This window comes from Callorhinchus milii, unplaced genomic scaffold (genome assembly GCF_018977255.1).
Source record: "Callorhinchus milii isolate IMCB2004 unplaced genomic scaffold, IMCB_Cmil_1.0 Scaffold9, whole genome shotgun sequence".
NCBI classification, from domain to species: Eukaryota; Metazoa; Chordata; class Chondrichthyes; order Chimaeriformes; family Callorhinchidae; genus Callorhinchus; species Callorhinchus milii.
In genome coordinates, this window is record NW_024704750.1 from 14,778,141 (window position 1) to 14,801,543 (window position 23,403).

Below are 23,403 nucleotides of genomic sequence, written 5' to 3' on the forward strand. Positions count from 1 at the left end.
CCTCACTGTTATCCTCACTTCATTCCTCAATATCTGTTCCAATTTAGCAAGACACATATTCAGCAGGCTGATCTTCATTTCCCATGAGAAATCTCCATTTCACATGTGAAATATAGGCCACCCAGTTTTCAGGTGCTCCAATTTAGCACAGGATCAATTATAGCCAACGCAAGTGATGTCAGTGTGGCTTCCTGCGCGCAGCATACAACACGCAGGAAGTGACATCAGTAGTGACCGATAACCCAGAAATCAACAGCAGGTCCACAGGACATCTGCCTTATATACAAACGAGGGTTGTAAACAAGTGCCCTGTAACAGGACGGCAGTAATCCATGCAGATCAGATGGTCACAGGTTCAACATAGGGTGATGGTGGCAGTGAGGGGCGATGAGATGCTATAAATGGCTTCAGTGCTTATGCAAGCAAACGGTGGGGAGAGAAAAAAAGTGCAAAGGGACAGTGTTCCTGATCATTATAAGTGGACTATGATGGAATTTGCAGAACAGGCTCTACAATGGAATAGACCTCCACTTGGACTTGCATGCGCTGTCCAGACTCGCACATAATAAATGGACACTTGGATGAGGTCCTGAGGGCCTCAAGCTTCCGTGGAGTAAACCTCAGTGGCATTCAGAGGGGGTGGGGGAGAGAGGAAAACAACGCTTCACATACATGCCTACTCATTAGAAACCAAAATGTAAAAGCATCCATTTACCCCCCCTTTCACCCCCTGCTCCCTTACACACACAAAATGCAAGACTAAAAACATGAATCCGCTAGGGTGCTGCTAATGCAGTCGTTCACGAATTGGCAATGAAATTTGACAGCTGTCACTGCAAGAGTGCAGAACACACTCTACCCTAAAGGCTTGTCTGTACCTCACCAGTAGCAGTCAAATTCAATTGTGTCAAACGGAATCCAGTTTCCAATGCAAATCGCACAGCTTCCACTGGAGCATACTGGATTATTCTGCTGATGAACTAACAGGGGTAGTTCTGTTACCACCCGAGTTCATTCCCCTCAGTCTAAAGGAATCCTCTCGACTGGAGTACGAGCTTGGGTGTTAACATAACTACTCCTGGAAGACTTGTACTTTTCCCAAAGTGTGAAAAGCCAACAACATTTGAGCTGAGATTGTGTGGACAGAAAAGCTTGTGTGTTATTACATTGGCATTGGTCTTCTCTCTCCCCTCCAGGCTAATCACTGCAACATCGCCCTAGTTTCAACCTTACAATGTCACCACAAGAACGTTTCTCATGAACAAGCTATCTCCCTGTTTCTCCATTATGGGGGGGGCAAGTAAGGGATGGGGGAAAGAGTGCACCTGGGTCATGTTTCTGATTATTATACAGTGGCCTCTGATGGACACCTAGGGCCACACTCTGGCTGGTCTCTATAGTGAAGTAATCAACGCCCCCCCCACCCCACCCCGCCCACACTCTCTGTCCAAGTTTACACATGAATAATAATCAATTATTTCCCAATTCTTAATCCATCCATTTCAATTGCTTAGTCACAAGCATGGACTCAGCAATAGACACCCAAAATTATTTTGGGTGACTCAGGCAATTTTTACATCTGTCAGATGTGTTGAGGATAAATTATTCCAATTATTCAAGGCTGTGGCAGTAATCGTACAAAGAATTTGCAGCCCTTAAAATAATGTAGTTTCCGAACAAGAAAAGGATCTTGAGCACTTAACACTAATAGTATCAAGGCGTGGTTTCAACAATAAACCACCGTGTATTAGGGCAGCTTTGAGCAATTGGAAGAATGAAAGCAGATTTGTGAAGTGCTGAACCTGAGCATTCCCATTTGTATTTATAGACTGAACTCTTTGTTAGTGATACAGCATCTTGTTCCACTTTCACATTTACATTTTGAAAATGGATCAGATCACTGTATTTGGCCCACGTTTAACCAACTTCTTCTCACTTAGTGAAGCCATTCTCATGATGGCCTCACTAACAATACAGGATAGGAGGCAGATCGAGGCAGGTGTTAGATTTTCCTTTGGAGCTATATTCAGTGCTCTAATCCCAATTCCCTCCTCTCTGTCTCTATCCTTTTATATTGTTCCTTCCAATTCTTAACCCATTCCTTTTCAATTGTTATGGTTTTAGCTTAAAAACCCACTTGTAGCAACATTTTCCACGCCCTAACCCATTGCACCAATAAAAGGGTTCTAATCGCTCCCTGAACTTCTTTGGATGATAAACTTGTCCCTTTTGACCAATTGCACAACCAGTGGTAAAAATCTTTCTCTGTTTATCCTCTCAAACCCCTTTAGAATTTTGAAGACCTCTATTACATTCCCTCTTAATCTTCTCTGCTCCAGTGAGAATAGGCCTAAATTTTCATGCCTGTCCTTACTAGACGTGAAAGCACCCTAGGACAATACCCTGCGTGAGATGCGCTATATAAATGCAAGTTGTTGTTACTATGACCCCACTCACCCTTGTTATCTGTATGAACATACTCTGCACCCTCTTCCCATTTCTGATGTCCTTTCTATAATGGGTCATTCAGAACTGCACATAATATCTCAAATAAGGCCCAACCTAATTCTCCCCCTCACCAGATATTAAATCCAAAAGCACACAGAAGAAAAAGTTCTGATCTTAAAACCTGACCTTTCAACTCAATGTACTTCCCTCTAAAGCACTGGCTACACTCAGCATTGCTGCTCAATGAGAAGCTCGGAGTAAAATGTGTTGAATCTTCTAAATACTAAAGTGTGGGCATTGCGGGCAGCTATCTTCTAAAAGCTTCATTGTTGGTGGAATCGCAGAAAATTCCCCCTCCTTCATTTATTGAAAGTCAAGTTCCAGTGATTCCTGAATCCCACTGTCCAGGCTACGATGAGCAGCAGCGCCACACAGACTGCACTGACCAAAACTACCAGGCCAACAGGACACTCACAGCTGCCATAGAATTCAGCTGATCGATGTAAAACTCCGGCCAGCTTGTCGCTCCTTTATTCTCTTCTTGGTCCTGAAAAAGAAAAATATCACACATCAGCACAGCACACAGGAATGGCAACGAACTTTGCAGCAAAAGTGCATTATTATTTATAAAATATTTTAAAATACACTCTCATTATAAATATTTTCCCATTATATAGTGTATATTTTCACCCACAAAATACAGTCAATCTATAATATATGTAGTCCACAAAGTGCTTTGAGACGTCTCAACGATGTGATAAGGCGCTATATCGAATACATGGCTTATTATTATTTGGTTGACAGTGTACACAAAGGCTGTCTATTAAATCCTGATCCACTCATTTCCTTCTTTTGCTACTTTTTTATTGGCTGGTTCACGTTTTGCTTTGGTTTTGGAAAGTGGCAGCAAAGGAAACCCACAGTGATACAAATTCACCACTGTTTTTTCCTGCAGCTATTGAAGCCGAACAACGCTAGCGAAGAAGACCATGAGAAAAACAATAATAATTATCCTTACATCTGGTATTGCAGGAGAAACTCCCTTCTCATTCCATATAGTGCAATGGGGACTTTAACATCCATCCAGTTTAAAGTCTTATCTGAAGGATGGCACCTCCGAATATGCAGCACACCCCCAGCATTGCACTGGAGTGTTGGCTGAGACTTTATGGGCTCTAAGTCTAGACGTGGGGCTTGAATCTATAACTTTCTGACTTCTGAAGTCACTGACCTCCCTAGGCTGACAATCTGGCTTGAAAGTGTCCAAAACATTTGCTCAGTTTTCAGAAACAGGCGGAAACATAAACCCAATACTGAACACACAGCGTGAACTAAACAAAGGAATGTACAGGACTGGAAAAGACAAACAGGCTGGTCCATGTGCTCACCACAATCCACCTCCACCACTTCCTTGGAACAGGTCATTCCACACACAGCCCCAGCTTTGTTATAACATGGCAATCAGGCTCCTTAAAATGAGACTGTGTTGCAATGGGACATGTCACAGCACAGTTATTCTTCCCCCACTCTCTGACTTCCTTCACTTTGCTGAGTGCAACAACAGCAACTTGTATTAATATAGCGCCGTTCACGCGGAGGGCAAATTGGCTATCTCAATCGCCTACAAGTACACAGTCAGTGCACTTCAAGGTAAATCACGTGAAGCACCCTTGACGTGAAAGGCACTACGTAAGGATTACCATTGTATTTGCGAAGTCATCATTCAGATATACTGCATTATATCTGAATGGACTGAACTGTACTCCCTCCTCTGTGCGACAGAATAAACCACAGTACTAATTTTAGGATGTGAGTATGAACCGAGCCACCCAAGATTCGAGGCACTGATTCCTCGATGAACAACGATTGCCTAAGTGTCACGGAAAGAACAAAAAAAATACTTTGCAAGCACTTCGACCACCACAATTAAAGGTCATCACACAAACACTGATTAAAGCTCCTCAACAGAGACACAGACCTCTTCCCTCTTCACAGGAGCCCCATTTGATTACCTTTTTGAACACAGGAGAGTTCAAATCGCTTACTTGCACTTCAAAGCGCTGCCATTCTGAAGTGGGAACAATAATGAGATGGTAGAAAAACAGCCAGTTTAGCAGGGACACACACAGCAGAGTGAAACACTCGAGAAAGGTAACATGGTCAATTCATCTCAACATAAGTAACGTTGGGGGTTTTCAGAAAATACCACAACATTATCAAATCAGAATCCAGAAGGAGACGTGCAACCTATTATTTCCGGCCCTGTTATGAGGGAACATTTCTTTACTTCTCGAGGAAACCCCCAGCAAACGTGCAACCTATTATTTCCGGCCCTGTTATGAGGGAAAATTTCTTTACTTCTCGAGGAAACCCCCTAAACATAGTAGTTGAGCTAGTCGAAGGAAATTCCAAGACAATCCTGCACCCATATTCTGAATGTTTAACAGCATAGTTAGTCTCCAAATACACACTGTACAGTACACTCAGTGTAGCGCTTTGAGATGTTCTCCCGAAGCGTATCAATTGTAAGGATTATTATTATTTAGGTTGATTGGAAGGTGACAAAAAGGCACCCAATATAAGCAAATCATGTTGATTATCTAGGGCAAGATCTGTACACCACCCAACGCTCACAGCAAATAAGGACATGAGTACAAAGAACAAAAGCTGTGAAATAGGACCACATCTGGCCAGAACATCCATCACAAACACACAGGAATAAATGCCCTCATTCCATCCAGAAACGTCGAACCATAGATATTTACAGCGAGGAAGGAGGTCATTTGGTCCATTTGAGTCTGCACTGGCTCCAGGAACAAGCTGTTCATTCAGTCCCACTGCATCACCCTATCCCCACACCCCTTCAAGCCTCAAACATTCCCCACAAGTATCCAAGAATTGAAGGCCTATAAGTCCCTATGGTAAACGTATTTGAGAAATATCTATTCAGGGTGCATTTGAAAAAGGCAGCCGCCGAAAATGCAGTCACAATAGTCTGGGAAACTAGCACCTTATGGTTCTGGTCTTAGGAAGCAAATAAGATCAAAAATGTCTCAGAATCGCTGAAAGTCACTAACCACTGTGTCTTTGGTTAATCTTTACATCTTGCCAGCTCTTCTAAGAGCAAGTGGAGCCTGCAGTGTTCAAACAAACCTTATCCAGTATATGACCTCTCGAGGGAGCTCCCATTAGAAATGGCAAGAACCCAAGCAGCTCATTGACCGACTGCTAGATGCTTCACTACATTTCCCCGCCAACCCACTTCTACCAGTCAAAGCAGCAAAAGGTTCATGGGAGGCTAGATTAATTCCTTCATTAAATATGAATGAATCGTTAATAAAATAAAACTTTCAAGTGAAATACTGATATGTGCTACATATTTTAAAAGTCCTTTCACACCATCTGCCCCAGGAGTTTAAGTGTTTCATAAGAGGGTTTTCACTGGAAATGAAGTGCATTGAGAGTGGACCTGAAAAAGAGGTTAAAATTAAGAAAAGGGTTCAATAAGCTGGACACAAAAGAGTGTCCACTTGTTGGTGAGCCGATAACAAAAAGATATAAGAATAAGCCAGGCACTAGCAGATCTAATAGGGAGTGTGTTGGAGGAACTTCTTCACACAGGATGGAGAGAATGTGAAACTCGCTCCCAGTAGGTGTGATTGAAGCTAAAGCATCAATGTATTTAAGAGCAAGGACAATACAATGCAAAATTGCATTTGTAAAGCACTTTTCAGGTTGGGAGGACGCCCCAAGGCACTGAACAGTCAGGGATTAGGACGAGTGGTGGGGGGTTGAGATCAGGGAGGGTGGAGGACAGAGAGGGTGGCCGAAGAGGAGGGTCTTGAGGCATGCCTTGAAGGAGGCAAGGGAGAGAGCGAGGCAAAGGGAATGCAAGATGGAGTTCCAGAAGGTGAGGCAGAGAAGCTGAGGGCCCGATCACTGATACCCCAGTGGGACGGGACAGGCAGGGGTCATGGAGCAGGCCAGAGCCTGCTGAGTGGAGGGAGTAAACAGGTTGATAAGGAGCCAGCAGGCCGGTGAGGTAGGTTGGGTGAGGACGAGAATTTTGAACTCGATCCTCTGAGGGATGGGGAGCCAGTGGAGCTGGGCGAGGGTGGATGTGATGGGGTCACAGAGCCTGGTTCGGGAGAGGATACGAGCTGCAGAGTTCTAGATAACGCTCTTATATGAAGGACAAGTGAACAGTGGAGGAGATTAGCAGGGTTGGAAGCTCATGTGGAGAATAAACAACGGATTACTTAGGCCAAATGGCCCATTTCAGTGCTGTGTGATTCCATCAGAATCAGAATTACAAAAAATGTTGTAGCTAAGATCATCCCATTAAGATCTCCGTGGAGTGAGTGCACATGGCTGTTGTTCATAAACCCACTCGGAGGTATCAAAATTGCATAGTACGATAAGAGAATCTTAATTAAACCTTGGAAGTTGGGCTCCCTTCTGCAGTACTACTGTTGTTATAGAGCACCAGGTTAACACCAACAGTTTAGTGATTTGGAGGCAATACAAAGAACTCCGCAGTGCATGCTGCCTCTGCCTCTACGTTCTTCTCCCCCCCACCATCCCCAAACCCCTGTTCTCTGTTTAACTATGTCTATGCTAGTCATCAGTAAGCAAACTGGAATTACCCCAGCAGTGGTTGGCTGCAGACAAAGTTCAATTTAGAACAAATTCAATCTCGAATAAGTTTGACCGTGAGTGTTTAATGCAATTCTTGTATTTACATATGAGACTTGTGAGTAATCTTACTTTTTGGATAAGAAGCAGACAGACCGCATCAATGCAGTTGTATAGTTTACACAAGTGACTATGTTTAAACAAGGGTCTTAACCTACGGGGCCCAAGGTAACAGAGCTTGAGTTTAAATAGAATAGCGTGTTCTTTTAACATGAGTAGTTCTGGTTTGTTTTTGGAATAACGTGTACTGCTCCCTGTGGCACCAATGTTCTGTTCAGCAAGTGAGGTTTGGGTTGGGTTCAGAAGTTGGAATTGGAGCCGCTCAAAACAGGCAATGCTTATGGTTTGGCACACGAGGACTTGACACAGAGAACCTGCTTGAAAAACAGAATACTTCACACCTACCATTTTGCTCTGGAATGTCACTCCAATCCAACTCAGGCTGGAATGTGCACAAACATAAAACCACCTCCGTTCATGACAAAAAAAATACAATGAGCCCTGAATTCTCAGCAAGTGAGAACTGAAAACCAACAGCCTCGCTCCTCATCACTGCTGCAGGAGCAGAGCTTCAGCCTCTGAGCTTAAGAGATCACATCTCGTCTCAGGAGGACAGAAGAATACCATTTAAATTCCTTGACTTGGATTGAATATGCAGTTCTTGTATTTCATAACAGATTTCTCAATAAATGTGAGTCAAAATCCCTAAAACATTGGAAACGTGCTGAAGAATGCTTTGCTCGAAACATCTGATACTTAGAAATTCGACTTTTGTAGCGAACTCCCTCAGAGTTTTCTCTCTGCCTCCCAAAATTTAGACTAAATTCTCTTGTCTTGACACGGAGAATAAGGCAAGTGAAGGGCAAAGATGCAGCCAAGCTAAGGGTAAAAAGGAGCCTCATCGCTGTCGGAGAAGGGTCAAGTTTTTAAGGCAAATCACCAAGCAATAATATGGAAACCCTGTTTTGATCACAGGAATTATTAATAATAAGTAATAATAATAAAGATCCTGACATTTGATATAGTGTCTTATCACGTTAGTGAGACAACTCAAAGAGCTTCACAGAATACATTGTAAAGTGGATTGACTATATATTTAGTGGTTGAAACATGGTAGCTAATTGAATTAAAGATGGAATTGAATTGAAGTTGGAATGCAAACAAAAAAGAACAAATTGCAGATCGAGAACATTTAAAGAAATCAAAGTATAGGGACAAGCTTTGGTGAACTGTTCCACTAAAGAGGAGAATGGGGTTGGACTGAGGCAGGCATTTGTTTGGTGAAAAGTAATTACATTTAAGCCTCCGCAGGAATGTTAGTCTCGTGGAGATTTCTGCATAGAAATTAGTTTCAGGGCTGTGGACTTTGTCTGTGGTATTTTTTCCCCCAACAGTAATACCTCCGAAGACTCCAACCTGACCTCACTGAAAGCTTTAATCCATTTGTAATTAAGCAAAGTAATCTCTTTATTCATGATACTATGAAAAGAGATTTGGAGGTTTACCAGACTCAGCGAAAACCTGGGTGTGAGAGGTAAACATGGTCATTGTTAGAAAGCAGATATTTCATACCCTTGATTTTTGTGGTAGGTTAGAGAAGGCAAACCCAGAGCATATCTTTTCACTAAGATGATAGGACATGAGGGCATGGGTTCAGGGTTGTGAAGGGTGATTTTAGAACAGATAACATGAAGTATTTATTTACACAGCAGGCAATAAGCAGTTAGAATGGGCTATAGGGAAGGGGGGAGATCAGGACACTGGGAAGATGGGATGGTTGGCATTCTGGAAGGAGGAGATCAAATGAAATGTAGGACCTTCTGCAAGCAAAACTCTTATGATCTCATCTTCTCTCCTATGTTTTACACTTTAATATGATGGGTCAGGGTTTTCTGAGAGGAGCAGGCTGTACAGAATCCAGCGTTCAGTGAGGCCGAGGATACACATCAACTGAGCAGTCTTGCCTTTAACGTCACCAGAAACAAGCTCGACAAGAGTTAGCTTGCTCAGCTGGTACCATTCTCGCTTCTGTGTCAGTAGGTTGTGAGTTCAAGTCTCAAGTTGGTGACTTTGAGCTCATGATCCAAGCTAATGAAATGTTAAACTAAGACCATTATTTGCAAAGAGAGCAAAGTTTTCTCCCAGTGTCCTAACAAGCGATTCTCCAGTCAACTGCCGATTCATCCTGGGTGTTTGCGGGACATTGCTGAGCTCAAATTCGCTTACAGGTACAGTCACTAAACTTCACAGAAAAATCTGAAGCGCTTCAAGACATCCTCCCAATGTGAAGCACACTATATCAAATGCAAGGATTATTGTTAACATTACTGAACATGGCATCCTACACAATCGGATGTAATATCCATCATTTTCTAGGATGTCTCCTTAATAAAGAAACATGGTAGCAACTCCTTATAATAATGAGGAGCAAGTCACACCACTTGTGAATTCAAATCCAATGCAATCTGCCTTCATTCAGAGCGCAGTTCTTGGGTAGGTAGATAGGAATTCTAACCGGGATTCTTAATTAAGGAATCAATTCGGACGTCACGTATTTTAGACCCCCCGAGTTCAGACATTTGCGTTCAAGATCAACCTCTCTCAAATCCAGAGGACACAATGACCCACAAGGCAACCCTGACCACTGTGGATTGCCGACAGATAGCACCTCATGTCTACCATTGATATCCCACTCATTGATTTGATTCTACAAAAAAAGGTTCTCACACAAACTAAGCAGGGTATTTAAAAACACTGAGAAATAGTTTAGGAGGATGAGAATAAAAGGCAAATTAAACAAAAGATTTCCAATAGGAATACAACACAATGGAATAAGCAGGACATAAAACTCAGTGGGAAACACTTGTCCCGCAGTCTTAACACTGCTTCCTAACATGGCATCACCCTATCATTACATGGTGAAGTCAAGGCTATAAATAAGAACCTGGATGTTGGCGGTTAGGAAGAGGTTTGGAAATACATTCTTCTGCAGGCTCGTATCCTGTAAAATCTGGACACTGCACAGCACCACTGTCGCCAATGAATATCAAAGGAAGTAAGGGAGAAGAAAAACAGCAGTTGACTCGTCTGGTCTTAAAGTTTTGTGCTACTTCAGGTCGCTTTAAAAAAAATCTTTGCAATGAAAAGATGTTTTAAAGTGAAACAATGATGAAAGGCATTTAGCTGACAGTCCTCTCTGCTGCTGCACCACAGTATATATTTTTTTAAATGTTACATGTTTACCATTTCATGAAAAGTATTTTTTGTGGCGGCATAAAGGTTTAAGCTGTCTGTTCAAGTGGCAGACATTAAGTAATCGCTGATCGAGAATACGTTTCCAAAGAGCAGCTAATCCTTTGGGAAACCGCTCCATACAATTCACAGGGATTAAACGGGATTAAGCAGAGATTTTGAATTAAAACAGAGAACTAAGAACCTATAGTGAGATAAAGCACAAGTCACAGGTTAAAAGTTGCCACAGGATTGTGTCAGCAAAGCAAATTCAAGGAGGAATTAGGTAAGGATTTATCAAAGTATTTGATAAGAGGCACATGCCTACGTTTTGGCCACAAAATACACAGTCAATCCACTTTATAATATATCCTGTGAAGCGTGTGGAACGTCCACCTGACGTAAAAGGCGAATGCAAGGATTATTATTATTAATATTATCATCATCATCATGACGAGTGAAGTGCTTTGAGAAGTTTTGACATAAATTGTTACATGACTGCAAGTTCCTTCTTCTAAATGCACATTGAGCACAGCCCTCTTTGATGAGTATAATATCAACATAGGAAGTTTGTCCTGCTGCAGTCTATACAAGCACAAACCCTTAACCCTCAGGAAATTAGATACACTTGTGCCTAAGTGTAGCCCTAAGCTGGGGGCTCACATGAGCCTTGTAAAAATAGAAACACCAGGGGGAATCCCATTATAACCGCGAAAAGTCAGGAGGTACATAATAAATACATAATAAACCTTGCTTTATTTGATATAGTGCCTTTCACATCAGGAGGACACCTCAAAGCACTTCACAGGATACACTATAAAGTGCAGTGACCGTATTTTGTAAACTAATACGGTAGCCAATTTGCACACCACAAAGTCCCACAAACAGCCATGAAGTGATGGACCAACAAACAAATCCAATCTACCCCCCACCAATGTATTAATAACCCTTGCATTTGATATAGTGCCTTATCACGTTGGTGAAACGTCTCAAAGCGCTTCACGGAATATACTGTAAAGTGAATTGACAACAACAAAATTACATTTGTAAAGCACTTTTCACGTCGGGAAGACGTCCCAAGGCCTGAACAGTCAGGAATCAGGGCCCGAGCGTGAGGAGGACAGAGTTGGGGTGAGGGAGGGCAGGGAGGTAGGAGGGCAGCTGAAGGCACGGTCGAAAAGGAGGATCTTGAGTCGTGCCTTGAAGAAGGCAAGGGCGGGAGCAAGGCAAAGGATTGTGGGGTGGAGTTCCAGAGCGTGGGGCAGAGAGGCTGAAAGCCCGGCCGCTGATGGTAGGGCAGGAGACATGGAGCAGGCCAGAGCTTGCTGATAGGGAGCGGTTGATAAGGGTCAGCAGGTCAGAGATGTAGGAGGGGGCAAGGCCGTGGAGGGCTTGGTGAGGACGAGGATTTTGAATTCTATCCTCTGAAGGATGGAGCCAGTGGAGCCGGGTGAAGATGAGGGTGATGGGATCACGGAGTCTGGTGCGGGAGACGACACGAGGTGCAGAGTTCTGGATGATCTGCAGCTTGTGGTGAGAAGAGTTGGGGATGCCGACGAGGGAGTTTCATAGTCAATCCTTGAGGTGACTGTATATTTTGTGGGGGGGGGAATATGTGGCAGCCAATTGTGCACAGCAGTGCCGCACAAACAGTCGTGGGTTAAGTGACCAAATTATTTATTTATTTTTAATGCCACAGAAATAATTTCTCAGATATCCCACCTTCTAAGTAGTGAGAGTTTTGCTGTGGTTCTGGGCAATTCAACGGTTTTTGGAAATAGCTTCTGCCCTGCCTTTGAACAAGGGAATAAAACAACCTGACAGGCAGAAAACATTGCTGAAGTGTTCAAAATGGGTCAAAGTTACTTGGGCAACATTTCAGCAGATGGTAACTGCAACATCTCAATCCATCTCATTCCACAAAGGACTGTTTTTTTTTGCTTGTCCCCAAACCAAGTTGTATCCGGTTAGGTAACGCAAACCGAATGTTAGCTGCTATTTTTGTTTCAAAAAATTGGTTTTTGCATTGGAGGAAATGAAAAAGGTATTCTGGAGCAATTTATCAGAGTGGAAGGATTTGACTCATTTCAAAACTGTTAACCTTGTAATTTAATATCGAGGTGTTTGGTTACTCCCTACTCCAAAAGAAAACAACCATTCACCATTCTCTCATCCTCCCTTCCACATCCGCAATTAATCCAGTCTCCTTTTCTCCTATCCCTCCTATATCAGTGCGTCAGAGACATTTTCATTAACTGGGACAGTGAGTTACTGTTTTTTTGGCGGGGGGGGGGATTTTCCAGGGAGGGAACGAGCACTGGATAGGTGGGAGTCAGGGTGATCCACAAACAACAGATTACGTTTTTGCCTTACCTTTTTCTTGCTGCAGTATATTTGCCATTTCTTTTCCGCAGGAAGTGCAAACATGGCTTCTCTGTGCTTCTCACTGAGGTCAAGTTCATCCTGAGATAAGAGATAAGAGACCATGTTATACGATCAGCATTTTCCTAAGGAACCAACATGTAGATGCATCACCATTTATTACAGGAAAAAAACAAAGTCTGACACCAGCCAAGATTCAGCACTCTCAGGTCAGTATCCACCCAGCTGTTCCAAACAATTAGACAGTGAATAGTCAAGAATGAACCGTTATTGAAATGAATGTTAATATACAAACTTGCAAGGGAACTGGATGGAGACATTGGGTTAACATACAGGGTTATCTTATCACACAGGCTTCACCTTTCATACCGGCTTAGAAACCAGCGTACACTGAAGCAATTGTTGGAATAGGTTTAGACAGCCAGAGTAACAATGCCCATAATATTACTTAAACAGTTTCTACTGGGAGCTGCTGTACACTGGGACTCGTAGCGGTGGGCAGTTGAGTGGGGAGGGGGAGTAAGCTAAAATGGAGGGGGAAGCAAAGGTGTGAGGGGGAGATGAGCTGGGAAGGGTGAGGATGATAAGGTGGGGGAAGTGGGGGGGAAGAAGGCTGCTAAGCTCAGGGGGAGTTGACAAGGTCTGGGATGTGGGCCAGGAGAAGTACACAAGGTTTCTAAAGCTTGCCAGATGTCATAGCCTAGAATAGAGTCTGGATTTAAGAAAACAGCCCTGGGGCAATACATGTGTATGTGGGGGAGGGAAAAGAATGGGGGTGGAGGGGGGAGGAAAGAAGAGAGACTATGGATTTATTTAGGAATAAACCCTGCTGTTTAATACACCAGGTTCAAACGTTAAGAGATCCTCCCTTGTAAGCTGAAAAATGGGAAATTAGCTCAGGATATTAATCAGCGATTGTGCTGCCAGACTTGACAGAAGGTTGAAAAAAAGCACACAAACTTCTCAAAGTCACTTAGCTTCAAGCACCCGGGAAACATCAAAACACACAGTGCTTGAAACGGGAAGTTAATATTCCACAGCCATAAACGGCGTAAAAGATGATCTTGCCAAGAGTTAAAATGGGGAAAAAATAAATACTAGGACATATTCCAGAAACCTACTTGGAACTTTTTTCCACCGAGTTGGAGGTGGTGGGAGGGAAGAGGGAGAAGATAAAAAGGAGACTGAGTGAATAAAAATCAAGGTTTTTATAAAATGAAATTGTCAGGGCAGTTTGGAAGTCAAACGTCAGACTGTGGAAAGGATTCTTCCTTACCAGCTCCTGTTAAGCCAAAGCCCTATTGGATAAGTGGTCCTAGTGAGACAAGCAGCCATTAGTTGCTTTCCATTGCAGGGTATGTGGTTTTAGCTGGTTAAACTCCAACAGTACCTACTCACACACACCCATATACACTCTGGGATTCACAAGCCTTGGCTCTTGTGCTTAATACTCTGCAGAATTAGGTAAGCAGGGTGTGTCCATCCGAGGAGATGATAATAATAATAATATATAATAATCCTTGCATTTGATATAGCGCTTTTCACGTCGGGAGGACGTCCCAAAGCGCTTCACAGAACACACTGTAAAGTGAATTGACTGTATATTTGTGGGCGAATGCGGCAGCCAATTGCGCACAGCAATGTCCCACAAACAGTCGTAGATTGAAAATGACCAATTTAATTATTGTTTTTGGTTTTGGAGGGATTATTATTAGGCGTGTGGAGTAAGGAAACTTGCCCAAGGTTTCGCCCTGCCTGGAATTGAACTCAGGTCTCTCACTTGCAAAGCGAGTGCTCTAACCACTGAGCTACAGGACTCCACATGATGTGTATTCCACTCCAGACACAGGAATTTCACTGTGTCGGTGGCATTGAGAGAACTCTCAGATTGGTTTTAACTCTCTCTTAAGTACAGTGATGGGTTTCCGGGTGTGTCAGATACCCAGCTGACAAAAACATCAGCTGCATTTACACTGCAGCAGACAACAATGTGAAGAATGATTGTCTGACATGGTGAAAATTGGCTGTTCACACCATCATAACAAAGCCCCTAAATCTGTTGCAGGTTCACAGGAAGGAAGGAGGATGATCTCAGTAGCAGAAAGGAAGAAAAACATTTCCCTATGATCTCAGGCCTACAAATGTTTCCGATGATATGGACCTCAACCTTTAGCACTTGGCTCACTGACCCAATGCAAAACTCTTGAACCCAAATTATGCAAACTCCCTGCTTGTTGGTCTTCTCTATACAAGTTGCAGATTATTTAGAACTCTTCAGCTCATGTCTTCTTCCGACCAGACTTTGTGAACCCATGACTCCCCATCCTCACTCGGCTTCCCGGGCACTATTCAAAAAGAGAAGGGAGTTTCTCTGGTGTTCGGGCCAACAACGGGTGTTGTGGAGTCCTGTAGCTCAGTGGTTAGAGCACTCGCTTTGCAAATGAGAGACCTGAGTTCAATTCCAGGCAGGGCGAAACCTTGGGCAAGTTTCCTTACTCCACACGCCTAATAATAATCCCTCCAAAAAACCAAAAACAATAATTAAATTGGTCATTTTCAATCTACGACTGTTTGTGGGACATTGCTGTGCGCAATTGGCTGCCGCGTTCGCCCACAAATATACAGTCAATTCACTTTGCAGTGTGTTCTGTGAAGCGCTTTGGGACGTCCTCCTGACGTGAAAAGCGCTATATCAAATGCAAGGATTATTATTATTATTATTATTATTATAACAATCCCCCAAATAAAATTGGTCACTCACTCTCTGGCTGTTTGTGGGATATTTCTGTCCTCAAATTGGCTGCCTTGTTGGCCAACAAATAAACAGCCACTACACTTTACAATATATGCTGTGAAGCACTTTGGGACATCCTCCTGATGTGAAAGGCACAGTACCAAATGTAAGAATTATTATTATTTAAGCAGACATTGTTGGTTTCAGGGCATAGTTGCTGTCACAACACCTCACTCCTGCTTGTTGACTCATACACAGGGCAGCATGTCTGCCTAGTTGATGGATGATGAGCAGGACAGAATGGGCTGCCAGACAAGTGACAGCTGATCGAACAAGACATTCGGGATATAAAAACGAGCTGAACTCTCAGTGAAACAGGCTTTGAATAACCTGAGAACAGCAATGTCTGTTTTCATTGTATTTAAAATACTGCCTACAAGCAGATTAGGACTTTGCAGGCGGAACAAAGCTCTCAGGATGGTTTGCTTTCAATTTATTGTTAGCAGCACTGAAGTAGCAAAGGGGCTCCTGTTAACCCTGCAAAGCCAACACCTTAACAGGTAGGTTGGCCCTAGCTGGACAGGCAGCAGGGAAGCTTACTGGACAGTGCTCTCAATGGCAAACTGGTTAAACTGCAGCAATATCCTAACACATATTCCGGGGTCCCCAAGCCGTGGTTTGTGCCTAATACACTACGGATTGATGTAAGCAGAGCGTGTTCCTCTGGGGGGGGGGGGAGAGTGCATATTCGCATGGAATATGTTTAGTTTCCATCGAAAATTTCTTCCTCCTCCCCATTTTTATAGCAAGCTGTTTACACTCAGGCAAGATGCCACAACAGTCCTTGAAAAGCAAGGCAGTCGACAGCAAGGTTGTTGAAGTCAATGATGCATACTGTACCTCGCAGTGCATGCAAGGAGTCCTGTAGCTCAGTGGTTAGAGCACTCGCTTTGCAAGTGAGAGACCTGAGTTCAATTCCAGGCAGGGCGAAACCTTGGGCAAGTTTCCTTACTCCACACGCCTAATAATAATCCCTCCAAAAACAAAAACAATAATAAATTGGTCATTTTCAATCTACGACTGTTTGTGGGACATTGCTGTGCGCAATTGGCTGCCGCGTTCGCCCACAAATATACAGTCAATTCACTTTGCAGTGTGTTCTGTGAAGCGCTTTGGGACGTCCTCTCGACGTGAAAAGCGCTATATCAAATGCAAGGATTATTATTATTATTATTATTAAGGACACATGCGAGTCAGCTTGTTTGTTGGGCAACAATTCCAATCGGAGCCCCTCTCACCTCTCTTCTCCCTTGCTTGATGTCCAATCCTGTCATTGTGAAGAACTCTGAGACAATACATTACGTGAAGGGCGCTGCAAGTTGTTGTATTGCTGTAAGGCTTAAACAATGCCCTCAGAAATATTATCGCTCACTACGCTAAGTAGTTCCTAACCCAGCAAGCAACCAGACATCAGTACAACTCACCCTACCTGGGTCTGCTTGTGTTGGAAGTCAATTGTGTGGTATGTTTGAATTTCAAGGCAACACTACTCTGTACTAAATTGAAAATCAAGGATGCAAAATTCTGGCTGGATATAGCTTAGCTTTAGAAAATAAAATGCCCCTTATTATGTGTTTTGGTTACCCCCAATCTCTTCCATCCATCTGTTCAACATCTTACCCCACATATTCTCCGACAAGGTAACCAGCCCCTGACCAGTCGCTCAACAAGTGGTGCAAGTCATTTACACGTTGACTCGCTGTCAGCAGGTGATTTGCATCTGCTGGCAACTCCTCCGCAATGGTACGCATGAGAACAGGAGATCACTGTATGTGGGGAAAAGTGCCACTTCAAATCATTACTGACAAGAGCTGCAGGTGAGCAAGGAGAAGAGTTTGCCTCCAATGAACCTTATACCAAAATGAGAATCAAGTTCCTTCATTTCATAATGGCAATTCAGGTCACCTGCATATTTCATTCATGGCAACCTTTCATTATTCCCTAAATAACCATTACAATCTGAATTGCGCTGTTAACCATAAACACAAGTGTGACAAAACTAGCATCTGACTGTCTAAACACTGCTTTAATGGTGTCTTGATTTTACAGTATAATCAGAAAGAATCTCGGAAGCCAAGTGAAGCTTTATAGCCTCACTCCGATTGCACTGCAAAATCAAGAAAAAGTTTGATTTCAATAAATTACCCCAGATTACACTGTAGCCAACAATAGTGCATTAACAATTCACAATTATACTGCCTGCATAAATAATCAGCAGGTCGTGGGGAGTGTTGAGCACTTCTTGAAGAAACATCTTTAAGATGAGTTTCAGAATCCATTACAGTCACAACTACAGGAATCCAATCATGAAGATGTCTGCAGACCACAGGGATAATACAAAGAGATAAGATACTTTGCAGCACAACAAGCCTAAAACTAAACAGAGCACTGATGCACCACAGCACCTATTCAAGAGCACAAATGCAACACATGCATTTCCACTTTCAGTGCAACATACATTTAATGGAGTGACTAGTTGACTGGTAGAAACCTTCAGTCAATTTGCAAATTACAACTCAGCAGACACTCGTATATTGTCGTGTGTGAGGTCTGTCCTTTCACCAGACACTGACTGACAGCTCACTTGCTTGTCTAGTCTGAATTTATGCTCCCTGCAATTTGCACCAATTTGATTCTGCGATCACCTCCTGGAAGCGGAAACGGACACTGAACTTAAAATTGAAAGGAAATCAGATGGTGTGTGCCAGTTAAACAGGACGCTACACTCTTAATGTTAACTCGACTAAAGACCACAGCAAGTCGGCGCTAGCTGTGCCACATAAAAAAGGGCAGGAGTCTCCTGTAAAACGGAAACCAGATGGAGCAAAAAAAAAAGTTCATTGTTTTCACGTGTAAATAATTATTCAATGCATTTGTTCTGCCTGGCAAATAGCTGTTTTTAATATACTTCAAAACCATTCTATAAACTGCAGCTGGTCGAGCAAGCAGTCAAGTCTAGGAAGCTCTCATCAGCCTATTTCTCCCCCCCCACCCACCGCCCCCCATCTCTCCCCTTCCTCTGTCGTCCAGTCAAACATTTCCTTGACATAAAGGAGAAGAATCGTCATCTAGTCAACTCTGCGGGGGTCAGCGCTGTCTCCTGATCAGCGGATCCACACGCAATCTCAAGGGGGCTTCTTAAAGCCGGAATGACTTGCCAGCAGGAGGGGCTAGGACGAGCACAGTTTAGATGTCCGTTGCTGATGAAAGAGCTATTTGCTCATTTATTTATTTATTTATTCATATGGTTTAATAAAACATGACCAATTCTGGTCAGGAAATGCCCGGCCTGACACAGTTCTTGAAGCAGAGAGTACTATTCGGTAGTCAGCGGGAACAAGCATTAACTAAGCCAAACACATTACGACATTTGTGAAATAACACTGCAGGTCCAGTTTAAAGCTGTGAATGTATATCCAAAATATACATTTCACCCACAAAATATACAATCAATTCACTTTACAGTATATTCTGTGAAGCGCTTTGAGACCCCTGAAAGACACGTTAAGGCGCTATATCAAATGCAAGGATTATTATGAACCGTTCTGATGAAGGGTCATGGACCCGAAATGTTGACTCACTTTCCTTTATCTATAGACGCTGCCTGACCTGCTGTGTGTTCCCAGCGACTTCTGTTTTTGTTTTCAGATTTCCAGCATCTGCAGTATTTTGTGTTTTGCAAGGATTATTATTATTATTACTACAATGACATTGTACTCAAATGTCAAAAGAATTCAAGGTGAATGGGCTTCTCCGATAGGGATTTGGCCTCCTTGGTTATATCCCACCACCAGGTTTTCCTCCTGTTGCCAGGAAAAACCATCACAGAGATTTCGATACTTTGTAATTCCTTCAAAGGATCCGTCAATCTGCAGACTTTTATCCTTGAGGCCAGTCATCACTTTTTTCGCTCATCAGGAAACAGAAACGCATTAAAGCAACAGAACTCAGAGCAGATGGGCAATAGATCTCAAACAGCTGCTTTGGTGTAATTTTGTTTTTGAGTGGGGTGGGGGGGGGTGGAAATGAAGAGAATTGGAGTGACGGAAATCAGTTTGCAATGATACGCAGCTAGGAAGAGACGGGACGATTCTTGCTACTCAGCCTCTTTGTCATCCAGTCAAATGTTTTCTCGACTTATTAGACATGAATCATCATCATCTGGTCAACTCTGTGGGGAGCCTCACTGCACGTCTCCTGTTCAGTGTGTCCACACGCAACCTAGGATTGTTAAGTACCATCTTAGTCCATGTATTGTCTCCCGGTTATTCTATAAGTGGCATGCCTCAGTCCCCTTTAGAAATTAAAGGGTTAATGACTTATAATTTAAATGTTAACTCTGAATTTATAATTCATGTAAGAAGTCATCAAAATTATAGCTGCTGGAAGTGGGGGGATAAGAAATACAAATTTATGATGTTACAGGAGCAGGGGGAGGGCAATGTTACATAAGGGTTTTGCCAGTCTGGAGTTGTATCTAGGTATACAATTGCCTAGACTATGAACACAAAGTCCCAATTCATACTCAGAGATACAATATCACCATCTGAATCAAATGAGCCAAAGGAATTTTTCCCCTCTGAACCTCACTTGTTAGTTTCCTTTCTGCTGTCCATTTTCTCCCCTGTCCTCATTCTGAAAGATGAAGGATGCTCCAATTGCCTTTGAAAATCTTTGAGCTCGACAAAAGACTCGCAAGACAAGCTATCTGATAAACTAATGAGCTACAATTCTGTTTCAAATCCAGTTTCCACTGCACAAAATGCAAAGCACGTTTAGCAAACGTCCATTAGACACAAGGAAAAAAACACAGTGACTGGGAATATTGAGAAGATGATCCCGTTGCCTTGCTGTGAAGGCATTTCTCTTCACACAGGAATACAGAATGCATCTCACCTTTTGCTGAGAATTGCAATAAAGCAATTTTAACAGGAAACCTTAAGAGGCGAACCAGTATAGGGATTACTGTTACAGACAGTGATTTCTATTTCCCATTAATGTCTGTGGTGACTGGAAAATCTGAGCAATTTTAGTTTGAGGCTGCATTGTATAAGCAGTCGTATTGCTTAGTCATTGGCTAAACACTGACTTGCTGGTGGTGACTCCATGTTCACACCTATTCCAATTTCAAGTATCTGTGGCCTGATGCCCAACGTTAAATTAAGACTCCCACGACCACAGTGATGGAAAGCTCAAATCAAATGCCAGGAAGGTGGTTGAGGTTTTCAACAAAAACTCCAAAAAGGTAGAAAAATTTGAGTTCATAATTCAGGCTGGACACTCCATTGCGAAGCAGAGCAGTGCTGGGGGAGTGCTGCCTTGTCAGGAAGAGACATTAAACCAAAGTTCACGTCTGCTTGTTCAGGTGCACCTTAATGAGTTTTTCCCTCGGTTTCCAAGAATCCCTCCACAATAAATGATCATGGTTGTTTGGGAAACTTTGCTGTGCGCAAACCTGGCTGCCTTGTTTGGTTACAACTAAAGGCACGAGAGTATCTCAAAGTGTTTCACAGCTAGTCACTAGGATTATAGCTCCCTTCACACGGGATAGCACCTCAGAATACTTAAATCCCAGGTACAAACCAAAATCCTGGACATGAATCACCCCTTTGATTGCATTAGGCATTCCTATCCATTCAATTATCATTAATTTCACAAGTATTGTATTGGCATTGAACAAATAATCTGATTTGAAGTAATGCGTGAATCGATGTGCTTTCTAAAGCATTTTCAAAGAACTTGCCTGAAGCAGCTATTTAGACTGCAGCGGAGAGAACAGAAGCAATCTTTATGGATTGTGAAAGGGAAATTACAGGTTATTTCTTTCATTGATGCAATTAGAAGAACTTTGATGGCATTCTCTATTAGAACACCATTCTGCTCTGAGCAAGAAACATACTATTTGACAGTCAATGGGAGTTCCACACATATGGTAATCTTGAGATGTTCCGCTCTGGCTTCCGCTAAACTCTTCTTGGAAGACTCGTGGTTATAAAGCCGTGGACTAGCAGTAATGCATATGAATTGTATGATTAACATGCAGTGAATGACCTTGAAGTGAAAATCCGGAGGTAAAGGGAAACAGCGATGTGTGATTTAATTAGCTGTTGCCGCAGCTTCGGGATTTAACACATAATTAGCAGCACCAGCCGAGCAATGCAGGTTTGTGACGAGTCATTATTGAAAATATGAGGGATGCACTTTGCTCACCCGTTCCCGGAAGTTTAGGAACAGGCTGTCAAGAGCCGAGGTTTAGGGGACGCAAGGCCTTGGCTCTTGTATTTCATAGTGAACCACTTCACAAGAGGGATTCGGTTGAAGGTCCCACCCACTCAACAGATCTCACCTTATCAAAGAACTCACTGAAAACACACCTTACCAGCCACCCGTAACAAACCAGTTTCTTAAGTAAGTTGTGTCCTGACTACAACCCTTGCTGGTAACCCATTCCTGTTATTAATTATTCACTGTGCAAAATATTTCCTGATGTCTGACCTAAATTGTTTTTTTTGCATGCCAGGTATCTATTCATTGTGCGATACCCTGGATTTATAAGAACACTGTGCAGCTACAACCTTGTTGATTCACGTGAGCAGCCAGCAAGCGAGCATCAGGATCGCATTATTTCGGTAAATGTTCCTGAACTTCAAACGAGATTCCAATAGTGAAACCACTGCATTTTGTGCATCTTTCGCATCTGCTCTGCATGATTCTTCCTGGGAAATGTGGAGAACGTTTAAAATGTGGCTCCACATTTATACCAGCGCTCATCAGTTTTATGCCATTTGCATTTTGCAAGCGTTTCGACCTCAAAAGCTTATTACATTATCATTGTACAACCAATATTTGGGGCTGTGTTCTATACAACAACTACAATATGGGAGGGGGTGATGATTTCTAGTACTTCTAAACAGGAACCCTTAATAAGGCAGTATAAAGACTCAAGAATTAAAATGGAAACTTTGGAATATTTATGCAAGAAGTCGTGTTAATAGACCTTGCATTTGATTTGGCGCCTTTTACGTCAGGAGGATGCCTCAATGTGCTTTGCAGAATTTACTGAAAAGTGTAGTGACTGTGTTTTGCAGGCAAACGCGGCAGCCAAATTTGAACACAGCAACATCCCACAAACAGCCACGAAGTGAAAAATAAATTGATCCCTAGGATTGTTGGCCAAGAAATCGAGAAAAACTCTCTTCTCTTTTCGAATCATGCCAATGGGATCTTGAACGTCAGCCTAAACTATATCAGTTCAAAGTCCTGATATGGGGCTTGAACACAAAACTTAAGGACTCAGAGGCCAGAGTAGTACCAACTGAGCAGACACCTGTTGCTGACACACATTTTAAGTGACAGCAGTGTCTTAATGCTATCGAATGCTGGTGAACCTTTCAGATCAGACTTCGAATGAAAAGAGTGGAAGAAGTTCACTGGCATCAGCACTAGTTCAACGCTCTGAGACACTACCCCAAGTGAAAGGCACTATATAAATGCAAGTTGTTGTAGCACTATTGAGCAGTACTGGTTGGGCTGTATAGTATATGGAGGGGTGGCTTTTAAACCATAAAGCAGCCCTGCCGTTACTGGAGATGTGCTGCAAAAATCCTGAACAAACTGCAAACACTGAGCTACAGTGAAGATCTGTTTGTACAACAGCAGCAAAAGGGACTGAGGCACCAGCTTCCTGAGCCCTCCCCCGCTTCCCGCGAGTCTCCAAACCAACAGACTGTTTTGAGAACAACAACAAAAGTCCCTTTTCACATCTAATTTCTCCTCATCAGCTTCGCACAACAGTCAAGTTGCCAAAACACATAGCAGTTTATTTCAGTCTCCTGGGTTGGTGGTGCAAGGTT

The 23,403-nt window shown here is 42.8% G+C and overlaps 1 protein-coding gene across 1 annotated transcript in view; it reads right to left on the bottom strand.

The window, feature by feature from the left end:
• Nucleotides 1-23,403, bottom strand: part of daam1a (dishevelled associated activator of morphogenesis 1a) — a 99,224-nt gene that overhangs the window by 26,718 nt on the left and 49,103 nt on the right. The window contains 2 exon segments of the mRNA XM_007893318.2: nt 2,924-2,995; nt 12,748-12,837. Coding sequence (XP_007891509.2) covers nt 2,924-2,995; nt 12,748-12,837 — 162 coding nt within the window.